The sequence below is a fragment of the Herpailurus yagouaroundi genome, unplaced genomic scaffold, assembly GCF_014898765.1.
Source record: "Herpailurus yagouaroundi ecotype Mexico unplaced genomic scaffold, PumYag 379, whole genome shotgun sequence".
Classification (NCBI taxonomy): domain Eukaryota; kingdom Metazoa; phylum Chordata; class Mammalia; order Carnivora; family Felidae; genus Herpailurus; species Herpailurus yagouaroundi.
The window spans coordinates 86,634-98,780 of NW_024412596.1; the positions used below are offsets into that span (position 1 = coordinate 86,634).

At 40.3% G+C, this 12,147-nt stretch overlaps 1 protein-coding gene across 9 annotated transcripts in view; it reads right to left on the minus strand.

Annotated features, from left to right (window-relative positions):
- Positions 1 to 10,072, minus strand: part of LOC121022168 (integrin alpha-M-like) — a 50,028-nt gene extending 39,956 nt beyond the window's left edge. For 7 of the 9 annotated variants that reach the window (XM_040463106.1, XM_040463102.1, XM_040463105.1 and 4 more), the window contains exons 1-5: positions 9,971 to 10,072; positions 8,338 to 8,464; positions 4,494 to 4,597; positions 4,109 to 4,179; positions 3,845 to 3,962 (exon numbers count right to left, since the gene is read on the minus strand). In XM_040463106.1, coding sequence (XP_040319040.1) covers positions 3,845 to 3,962; positions 4,109 to 4,179; positions 4,494 to 4,597; positions 8,338 to 8,464; positions 9,971 to 9,998 — 448 coding nt within the window. In that variant the 5' untranslated portion in view covers positions 9,999 to 10,072. The remainder of the gene's footprint in view (positions 1 to 3,844; positions 3,963 to 4,108; positions 4,180 to 4,493; positions 4,598 to 8,337; positions 8,465 to 9,970) is intronic. The other 2 variants (XM_040463104.1, XM_040463103.1) reach the window with 1 other exon arrangement.
- Positions 10,073 to 12,147: the final 2,075 nt, after the last annotated feature.

The window sequence follows — 12,147 nt, forward strand, 5'->3', positions numbered from 1 at the left end:
AAATAAATTATATTTAATAAAAATAATAATAAATAATATAAATAAATAAATAAACATTTAAAATTAAAATAAATAAATAAATAAATTTTAAAAACTTTAAAAAGAAAAAGAAACTGACCAGAACCTGTCACAACCACTGACTGTCTCTGAGCATGCACAAATGTCCTAGAGTGTGGTAAATCTATGCAATGGAATACTACTTAGCAATTTAAAAAAGGAAAGAACTACTAATACACACAACAACATGAATGAAATGCAAGTGTATTATACTAGCGAAAGAAGCCAATCTCAAAAGGTTTTAATTCCATATATGTAGCTTTCTTGAAAAGTCAAACTGTACAGTGATGGAGAACAGATTAGTGAGTGCCAGGTACTAGAGTGGAGGGGGAGAAAGCAACTAACTATAAAAAGATAGTATGAAGGATTTTTTAAAGGAGTAATAGAGCTCTTGTTTTCTGTTCATGTTGTCTTTTTTAAGATTTTATTTTTAAGTAATCTCTACAACCAACACGGGGTTCAAACTCACAACCCTAAGATCAAGAGTTGTATGCTGTATTGACTGAGCTTGCCAGGCACCACATGTTCACATTAGTTTTTTATCCAAACCCATAAATACTTTAAAATTCATGGAACTGTACACTAAAAGAAAAAGGTCAATTTTACTGTATGATCTATAAAAAAATTAAATTACCCAAAAAAAGCGTTGGCTTTTTAAAAATAAATAAACAGATTCTAACATTTATATGGAAAATATACAAAGAAAATTAACTATAGAAAATATACAAAGAAAATTAATCAAAAAAATGTTTGAAAATCTCAAAGTTATGTTAATTGGAAAGGATCAAGTGTGTACAGAATGTGCCACCATTTGTGGCAAAAAATGAAGACTATAGATATGTATATGCTTGTGAATAAGACGAGAAACTGGCAATGAAATGTTTATAGTGTGTCCTTTAGTACTTTTCGAATTTTGAATCATTTTTAAAGAATTGAAGATGTTTTTTATTTTATTTTTTTAGAGGGGTGTCACAAGTGAGCGAGGGGCAGAGAGAGAGAGGGAGGGGGAGAGAGAGAGAGGGAAGGAGAGAAACAAGGCTAACCCAAAGTGGGGCTTGCGGGTTTTTTTTTTTTTTTTGCTTTTTTGTTTTTGTTTTTCTTTTACCAAAGTGAGGTTCATGCTCATCCAAATTGGGGCTCAAGGTCACCCAAAGAGGGGATCGTGCTGACCTGATGTGGGACTCCAACTCAGGAATCATAAGATCTCGACCTGAGCCAAAATCAGATGCTTAAGCTATGAGCCACCCAGGCACCCTAAAAATACTTTTAAAAATACTTTTAAAAGAAAAGTATTGAATCCTGAGAGTGAGAATAGAAGAGAGAAATGTGAGGGTGGAGCTGAAGCCACAGAACTGGATGTGATTGGGCAGGAAGAGCACATGGACAATAATAGAAGCTGTAACATGGTACCCCTATGCATGCAAAGAAGGCAGAGGAAGACTGCCTGGAACTGAAGCTTAACAGAAGCCCTTAGCAGGGGGAGAAGCAAAGACAGAAGAGAGAAGGGGAGGGGAGGAGAAGGCAGGAGAGGGGAGGAGAAGGAAGGGAGAGGAGAGGAAGGAGGGGAGGTGGAGGGAGGGGAAGGGAGAGGAAATGAGGAGGGGAAGGGAGGAGAAGGGAGAAATCTAGAGCCAAGTTGTTTTGGGAAAGAAGAGATGATCTGTAAGTCACATCAGAAAAGTCAGTAAATATGAGGGCAGAAAAGAGATTTGGCATTTAGGGAATCATAAATGCCGTTTGCAAGAGGAAGATTTATATGATGGTTGAGCAGAAGCCAGATGTCAGAGGGTGAAGAATGGTGATATGGGGGAAATGGAAACAAGGAGAGAGAGCCCTTTCAAGAAGTGTGGTGGTGAAGGTAAGGAGAAATGGCAGAAGATATAGAGGAGATCAAGGAGAGAGAAGGGTATTTTTAGTGCTATTAATTTTGGTGGTTGATTGATTTTAAGATATGGATAAGCATGAGCATGTTTACATTCAAAAGAGGGGTAGAAATTTAAGCTCCTAGAGAGAATGAAAGATTTAGGATGTGGATTTCAAGTTGGTGAGGTGAGAGAGCCTCAAAAGCCCAGAGAAAAGAGTGATTCATGGAAAGGTGGAGAGACAGGTCTTTCTCTAAAACCAAGGGTGATACCATTGCAAAATTTGAACAAGGAGAAGGGGTAAGTGGAGGGAGTTCATCCCTGGCAACTTTGATTTTCTTTGTGAATAAGGAAGGTTATCTTTTGAGAGTAAAGTACAAAGGAGCAGAGCTTGAGAGAAAAAAAAAACTTACAAAAGGAAGATATATCTGCCCTTGTTTCCAGAACCAACTTGAAGACAAGAAAAAGAAGGCCAAGCAGCTGAAGAAATAAGTGGCAAAAAGTAGTTTAGAAAAAAAAGATTCAGTCAGTCACTCACTCTTTCAGTCAACAAATGTTTGGGGAACAAGAATGTGGTAGGTAGCCACTAAGGTGGTCCCCAAGATTCTCACCTCATGGAAATAACACCCTTGCATAGTCCCTTCTCTTGAGTGTGAGCTAGACTTTTTGACTCAATTCAAATAAATATAAAATTACAGAAGTAATGTGTTTTTACTTCTGAGATTAGATTATGAAACTACTGTGTTTTCTTCCTTGGGTGTTTTCTCTCCCTCTTGCTCTCCTAATCCCTTGTTTACTCACTCTGGAGGAAGCCAGCTGCTCTGTGGGGAGCAGTTATGAGATTATTTATAGAGAAGCCCATGTGACAAACAACTGAGAGAAGCCTCCAGCAACAGCCAGTGAAAACAGAGGCCTTCAGTTCAACAATCTGGTAAATGAGCTTGGAAGTGGATCTTTTTCTCAGTCAAGCATTCAGATGAGACCACAGCTCCAGTTTAACAAGTTAACTTCAATCTCACACACAAAAAAAAAACCCTAAGGCAGAGCTACCCAGCTAAGTCATGCCCAGATTCCTGATTCATAGAAACTGTAATATAATTAACATTTATTGTTTTTAGCTACTAAGTTCAGGGGCAATTTGTTAAGCAGCAATAGATATGAGAGTATAGAACAATGAACAAGCTGGACAGTAGTATCCTTGCTATCATGAAGCCTGCATTCCAGAAGAAAGGACATAAAATAAACAAGTAAAATATGTACATACAAGTATGAAAATGGTAAAGTAGGACAATGTGGTAGGGAGTGATGATGGAAAAGATTAGAAGATCCACTCAGAAAAGGCCTCTTTGAAGAAGTGACATTTGAGCTGAGTTGACAATAATGGGTTGCCAGGTAAGATCTGAGGGAAGAGCATTCCAGGCTGAAGGAATAGTGAGTGCAAAGGCCCTAAGACATGGACAACTTGGTGTTGTTCTTGAAGAAAGGCAGCCAGAGTGGATGGAGCACAGTGGCTGAGGTAGACTGGATGAGAGAAAAGTTGAAGAAGCCATACCATTCAGAGCCTCAAAGGCTATGATTAGGAGACTTAGGCACTTTTTCTAAGGACAATGGTTGGGACATCATCTCACAAAGATGAGTAGGCATATCAGGACTTTCCTTATTTATATATATTTATATTTATATTTATATTTATATTTATATTTATATTTATATTTATATTTATATTTATATTTATATTTATATCAGGACTTTTCTTAAAGTGCAAAATCCTAGCATCAACTCCTACCATCTCTGTTGGAACCTAGTTGCCTCCCACTTCTGCACCTAGATCCCTAAGTCACCCCTCAGGCTGTGAATAGTCCCCATCCCAGTCCTGCCCTTATGCTCACACTACCCATCTGTATTCTTTGCCAAAGGCCACCTACCTCTGAGGCTCTCTGGGAATCTCTGGGGCTGCTGCCGTAGGTTGGATCCAAACAGGAAGCATAAGCCATTCACATAGGTGTTCTCCTTACAAGTTTGGTGCACAGTGGGACCACAGGCCTGGGGGAAGGTTGCATGTGGGAGGGGCTGTTCCTGCTTCCTGTCCTTTTACCTCAGCATCGCCACCCTCCACAGACCCCAGCCCCAGCAGCCATAAGCCCCTGACTCCTTCTTTCAGAACAATCCCATGACCCAGGACAACTCACCAGCAGTCGAAAAGGGTTGGTGGCAAATGCCAGAGACAGGCCCAGAGACATGTTCACCGCCTCCAGGGGGACTGAGGAGACATATATATATACATGGTCACCTTCAGGGGCATAAAATGGGCTATGTGAAGGTCAACAGAGGTCACTTTAACCTGGGAGACATGCAGACTAAACAGATCAAGGTGAACCTAAGTCACAGGAAAGGAACATGAAGGGGGTGCCTGAAAGTATCTGAGGTAGAGCCTGCATACAGCACAGAGACTGATGAACTGGATGCCTGAGCCCCCAACTACAGACGCTCAGAACAAAAAGAATGCCTGGCAAGTTCAGGTGTACACACAGGTGGAAGCCTAGCCCTGGATCCCAGCGAGGGGCAGTGACTCACCCTCCAGGGAGATAGGCTCACACTTGCCCGTGCTGTAGTCACACTGGTAGAGGCCACCTGTTTGGTTGGCAGCCTTTATCTCCTGGGGGGCTCCAACCACCAACCTGGGGGGAGAGTTAGGAAAAGATCACTACAGGGACAAGAGAAAACCATGGCATGTGGGAAAGAAGGAGACCATGGAAGTTCTGCCACTCAAAGGAAAGTGAGAAGAGACAACCCTCAGTATTTCCCAATTCCCTGAAATAGGAGGAAGATTCAGCAAAGAAAAAAAATGGGAAAAGTTTAAATATTGGAAGGGGAAGGGCCTCCTTAAGAATGACACAAAACCAAGAAGTCATTCAAAAGTTGTGGCATCCTGGGGCACCTGGGTGGTTCAGTCGGTTGAGCGTCTGACTTCAGCTCAGGTCACGATCTCACAGTTTGTGAGTTCGAGCCCCGCATCAGGCTCTGGGCTGATGGCTCAGAGCCTGGAGACTGCTTCCGATTCTGTGTCTCCCTCTCTCTGCCCCTCCCCCACTCATGCTCTGTCTCTCTCTGTCTCAAAAATAAATAAACATTAAAAAAAATTTAAAAGGGGCGCCTGGGTGGCGCAGTCGGTTAAGCGTCCGACTTCAGCCAGGTCACGATCTCGCGGTCCGTGAGTTCGAGCCCCGCGTCGGGCTCTGGGCTGATGGCTCAGAGCCTGGAGCCTGTTTCCGATTCTGTGTCTCCCTCTCTCTCTGCCCCTCGCCCGTTCATGCTCTGTCTCTCTCTGTCCCAAAAATAAATAAACGTTGAAAAAAAAAATTTTTTTTTTAAAATTTAAAAAAAAGTTGTTGCATCCTATATTGTACACCTGAAATTAATATAACACTGTATGTTAACTATACTGGAATTTAAAGAAAAATTTTTGATGAATAAATTCAACCATTTTAAATTCAGTCATTTTGAATAAATTTCTGTATGTGATATCAGGGAAATGCAAATCAAAACTACAATGAGATATCACCTTGGGGGCACCTGGGTGGCTCAGTTGGTTAAGCATCTGACTTTGGCTTAGGTCATGATCTTGTGGTTCGTGAGTTCTCTCTGTTGTCAGCACGCTTCCGATCCTCTGTCTCCCTCCCTCTCTCTCTGTCCTTCCCCTGCTTGTGCACATGCTCTCTCTCTCTCTCTCTCAAAAATAAATAAACATTAAAAAAATAATGATATATCACCTTATACCTATCAAAATGGCTAAAATCGAAAAACACAAGAAACAACAGGTATTGGTGAGGATATGGAGAAAGGGGAACCCTCACGCACTGTTGGTAGGATGCAAACTAGTGCAGCCACTCTGGAAAACAGTATTGAGTTTCCCCAAAAAGTTAAAAATAAAGCTATACTACGATCCAGCAATTGCACTACTGGATATTTACCCAAAGAATGCAAAACCAATAATTCAAAGGGATACATGCATCCCAATGTTTACAGCAGCATTATCTACAATAGCCAAATTATAGAAGAAATCCAATTGTTCATCAACTGATGAATGGATAAAGAAGATATGGTGTATTCTGAGCCTGGCTGGCTCAGTCAGTGGAGTGTGTGACTCTTGATCTTGGGTTGTGAGTTCAAACCCCACACTGGGTGTAGAGACTACTTAAAAATAAAATCTTAAAAAAAAAGATGATGATGATAATATGATATATATATATACACATATATATGTATATACACACACATACACGATGGAACATTAATAGCCATAAAAAAGAATGAAATCTTGCTGTTTGCAACGACATGGGTGGAGTTAGAGACTATTATGCTAGGTGAAATAAGTCAGTCAGAGAAAGACAAATACTGTATGATTTCACTCATATGTGGAATTTAAGAAACCAAGCAATAAGCGAAGGGACAAAAAAAGAGAAAGGCAAACCAAGAAACAGATTCTTAACTATAGAGAACAAAAACTTTTTTCTAAATTTCCGTATGTGAAAAACTACCATATACAAAGTTAAAGGACAAACAATAAACTGGTGAAAGGGAGATTATCAACTCATGCCACAGACTACTTTCCTCAATAGAGTCAGAGCTCCTACAAATCAATAAAGAAAAAAGAAATAAAACAATAGAAAAATGGGCAACAAATAAGAAAAAGGTTCACAGAAAAAGAAATACATTTCTCATTTAAAAACAAGTGCAATTTAAGGGGCACCTGCATGACTCCTGGGTAACTCAGTCAGTTGAGCATCCAGCTCTTGGTTTCAGCTCAGGTCATGATCTCACAGTTCATGAGTTTGAGTCCCTGACATAGCAGACCCTGCTTGGGATTCTGTCTCCCTCTCTGCCTGCCCCTCTCCTGCTCTCTCGCTCTGTCTCTCAAAATAAATAAACGCTTTAAAAAATAAAAATAAAAAATAAAAATAAGGAGCACCTGGGTGGCTAAGAGTCTGACTTCTGTTCAGTCATGATCTCAAAGTTTGTGAGTTAGAGCATCACACAGGGCTCTGCGTTGACAGTGAGGAGGCTATTTCAGATCCTCTGTCTCCCTCTCTCTCTGCCCCTTCCCAACTCGCACACATGAGCACCTGCACATTCTCTCTCTCAAAAATAAATATAAATAAATGAATAAATAAATAAATAAATGCAATTTAAAGCTAAATTGAGATACCATATCTAACCTATTCAATTTGCAAAGATCAAGAAGTTTGATTACACATTGGGTTGGCAGGTGGGTGGGGAAGTGTTTCCATAAATTTCTGGTGTAAGTGCAAACTGTTTCCACCTCCACCAAGGGTAATCTGGAAACATCTATTAACATCACATATGCATTCCTTTGATCCAGGAATCCTAGTTCTAGGAATTTGCTTCCAAATATACTCACACATGTACAAAAGGACAGCATTTTTCACATCACAAAAATTTGGAAACAATCTAATGTCTATTAAGAAGAGATTTAAATGTAATATCAATGTAAACTATAGTACCTCAAAATAATAGAATATGATGCAAGAATTTAAAAGAATGAGTTAGGGGGCACCTGGGTGGCTCAGTTGGTTAAGTGTCCAACTTCAGATCAGGTCATGATCTCATGGTTTGTGGTTCTAGTCCCACATCAGGCTCTGTGCTCACCAGAGCCTGAAGCCTGCTTCAGATTTGTGTCTTCTTCTCTCTCTCTCTTTCTCTCTCTCTCTCTCTCTCCCCCTCCCCTGCTTGTGCTCTCTCTCTCTCAAAAATAAATAAACATTTAAGAAAAATTTTTTAAGAATGGGTAAAGTTTTTATGCATGTATCTGGGAAAATTACCAAGCTCTATTAAGAAAAAAAAAAAATGCGAAGTTCAGAATAGAGCAGAGGCTGGCAAACTTTTTGTGGAAAGGTAATACTATTTCCATAATTCTTTTTATATAGGCAAATATTTTAGGCTTTGCAGGCCATACACTCCCTGTTGAAGCCTCTTGATTCTCCCATTGTAGCTCCAAAGTGTCCATAAACAACGAATAGCAAGTTGGGATGAGGATGGGATCAATAAAATTTATTTACAAAAATAGGCAGCAGTAGTTTGAATACAATGTGTGCTACAAATTGTGTGGGGAATGGGAGTTAAGGAAATTTGGAGGTACACACAACATAGACTCTGCAAGGACCCACAAGAAACCATTTAACAGGGAATCTCCTGGGTAAAGAATGGGGGAAGGGAGTATGTGCTGAGGAGACTTTTTACTATTGCACTCTTTAGGATCTTTTGAATTTAGAACTCTTTATCTGTATTACCTATACAAAAAGTAAATCAAGAAAAAAATCCACAAAATTGTGATTTTTTTTTCAAGTATATAAGTGTTAAAGAGAAGTGTAATACAGAGACCTCCACATGTGGTCCTTACCGGGATCCCTCAAGCTGGACCACACTTTGCCCGAAGCCCGCTGCATTCTCTTGGAATAGCGTTGCATGCTTAGTATCCAGGTTGAACCCATGACATAATAAAGCCAAGGCTGGAAGGAGGAGAAAGCCTGAGGGTCAGGAGGACATAAGGAGATAAGAAAGCAACTTGGATGTGAGGGTGATCTGGCTGCGACATCTGTCACCCCATTGATTGCCAGGGTTGATTCGGCTGATTTGACTGGCTAGGCGGGTGTCTCCTTCCTCCCTCACCGTTCCATGTGCTTCCCTCCCAAAGTTGCGCGCTTGGTGGAAGAGGACGACCTTCCCTGACAGAGGAGGACCGTTCTTCCGCCACAAGTATATGAGTAGCTGCGCTCCCATGCTAGAACCTCCAAACAAGCTCTCAAGGTCCATTTGTAGGAGAACGTAGGATAGTCAAGCTTCCAAGACTCCAGACACATCCAAATGAGGCACTGCACGTGGCAGTCTGCCTTTCTTTATAAAAATAAAAATAACACTAATAATAATAAAAATAAATAAATTTTTTAAAAAAGCAACTTGCCCTCCTGCTCTGTGCATCTACCTGCTGGAATTCACCCTAACCCAGCATGGAAATATCTGCCTCCCAGGTCCAACTGTCTTACTGTCCAACTGTCTGAAGTGGAGGTTGGCACACTTTTTCTATAAAGGGCCAGATAGTAAATATTTTAGGTTTTGTGGGCCAAGAAGCAAGTAGAGTACATTAGGTAAGTACTTACACAACAAGAGAAAAAATGTATTTCCACAAATTTTTCACTAGGGAAATTCAAAATATAATAATTGAGTACAGCTTTTTTGTAATATAAATTTACTAATGAGACAAATGGAATTCTTTTGGGAAAATAACGTGTCACTTCACCGGGATTCAGAGTTAGCTTTCCTTATCATGAATCAATTGCAAATGTTCACCTGAGACCTATGGCTCACAGTACAAAAACAGGTAGGGGAATCCATGCCTTATGGCCACAGGCATAAGTTACTTTGCTGACTCTTGGCCCAAGACCACTAATATGGGGTACAATCAGTCCCTCTCTGAGCTCCACCCTATGCTCCTACCCTGCTGATTTGCCTAACAAGTTCTTAAAGACTCTCTATTAGGCAATTTCCTTCGTATGCAACTCTCAAGCATTTTTTTTCCTTTATTTGGCTCATTCTCCACAAAGCACAGGCATGAAAGGAAGCAGATTTGAATCATTTTGGTCATTCAACAAACATTTACACCTGGTTCCTTGGAAAATAGAACTGTAGACAAAGTGGAGATGGTAAAATGGAATCCAAGAAACACTCTGAGAATCCAATATATGTTGACTTTTGGGCATATCATTCCACCTGTCTGGGACCTCAGTTTCCTCATCTGTAAAGTGAAGGGGACAGCCAAGCCCCATTGCATTGTCTGTAAATTTAAATATTCATCCAAGCTTCTCTGGTCATCCCATCTTGGTCTAGTTCTCTCTGCTTCTTAAATCCCTTGTCCTTCCTCAAATTCCCCCCATCTAACTCCTAGATATTCTGTGCCCTCTCTCTCCACTCAGAGACTCAAAAGGTCCCCGTCTCCTCACTCTGATCACCCCACCACCACCAAGTCCCTAGGGTACCTGTTAACAGAAGAACTCTGTGAGTCATAGCTGGAGGGAGCAGAAACTGTGGAGCTGGATGCACCACTGAGCCACTTCAAGAAAGCCACCAAAGACAGGAAGGACAGAAAAGGAGAAGTAGGAGGCAGAAGTCTATTAGAGAATCAAAGGAAGAGGGCGGGGGCTTAGTGAGCACAGTCCTGCTCAACCTTCTTCCTTGGACTACAAACAGCCTGTGCTCCCTCCCTAACCATATTCCTGGCCCAAACCAAAAAGATCCCTGTCCCAAAGGTATTCTTTGCCCACCCGCTTCTAGGGTTGGCCAAGCATTATGAAAAGCAACCTGAGAGGTGCCTGGGTGGTTCAGCTGGTTGACCATCTGACTCTTGATTTTGGCTCAGGTCATGATCCCAGGGTCCTGGGATCAAGTCCTGTGACAGGCTCGCACTGAGGGTGGAGCCTGCTTACTTGGAGCCTGCTTAAGATTCTCTCCCTCCACCCCTCTCCCCTGCCTCTTGCTCATCCTCTCTCTCTCTCTCTAAAATAAATAAATAAATAAATAAATAAATAAATAAATAAATAAATAAAATATATATATATTTAAAAAAGAAAAGCAAGCTGAAGAAACTTAGGGTCTGCCTCCTGGAACATGTGTCTAAACTAATATTAATACAGACCAAGCATATGTGGACAGTCACACTGTGTCTCTCTGAAAGTACACTTTGCAAAATGTCCTTCCCTCCTGCCCAAGGAAATAGGAGTACCCTTCAGCCACAGCTGTCCTCCTTTTATAGCCATCAGAAAGGACAAGTCAGGTACAGAGAAACCCAGTGCTTTTTAAATATTATTTTGCTTTAAAAAAAAGCCTCAAACACTTTGTTTAGGAGTTTTCACTTCCAGAAATTTATCCTAAAAAATAGTTGAGAAGTACAAAGATGTATTTACAAGCTTGTTCACTGTGGCATTGTTTTTAATAACAAAAAACTAGAATTGCTTCAATAGCCAAAAACAGAGGGATGGTTGAATGATGTCTCACTCTGTGATACATCCTTACATTCCATCATGACTACTCACTTCTAAATCTGTTTTCAAAGACATAATTTCATGTGTTAACCTTCAAAACAAAACTGTCAGTTACTTTACCAGCAAAACTGGGTTTATTCAGGAATAATAGAAATTGTGATTTGGGACTTACAAGCTATGGCAAAACCAAGTCCCAAAAACAAAGGACAGGAAAGCTCTTTTATAGAGGAAAGAAATGAGTTGGGAAAGGCAGTTATAAACAAAAACTCCATTGGAGTAAACTGGGAGTTCAAAGTATAGTGGCTTTTCATTCCTGAGTTGGGACATTTTCTCTCACTGACTGGGCTGTTGGTCAGCAAGGAAAAAATCTTTTAGGAGGAAAAAAATATAAAGTATAACTAGTAATTTATCCAAAAGATACAAAAGGGCTGATTCGAAGGGGCTGATGCATCCCAATGTATATAGCAATGCAATCAACAATAGCCAAATTATGGAAAGAGCCCAAATGTCCACTGACTGATGAATAAAGAAGATGTATTATATATATATATATATATATATATATATATATATATATATATGCAATGGAATACTACTTGATAATCAAAAAGAATGAAATTTTGCCATTTGCAACAACATAGATGGAACTAGAGGGTATTTTGCTAAGCGAAATAAGTCATTCAGAGAAAGACAAATATATGATTTGACTCCTATGTGGAATTTGAGAGACTCAACAGATGAACATAGGGAAGGGAAGGAAAAATAAGATGAAAACAGAGAGGGAAGCAAGTCAAAAGAGACTTTTAAATACAGAGAACAAATTGAGCGTTGCTGGAGCTGGGTGGGTGGGGATGGGTTACATGGGTGATGGGAATTAAGGAGGGCACTTTTCAGGATGAGCACTGGGTGTCATATATAAGAGATGAATCACTGGGTTCTACTCCTGAAGCCAAGACTAACTACACTGTATGTTAACTAACTTGAATTTAAATTTAAAAAAGGAAAGAAAATATAAAGTATAAGTGTCTTCCTGTTGTGTAATGCAGTCCCTTTCTGTTGGAGCCTGCAAATGACCAGGAGCAGTGAGTGTGAGAGCTTCCCTTACTGTTTTCCTGACTCCATTTTGTTTTTTTGATAGAGACAGAGAGATAAAATGAGTGAGTAGGAGAGAGGCA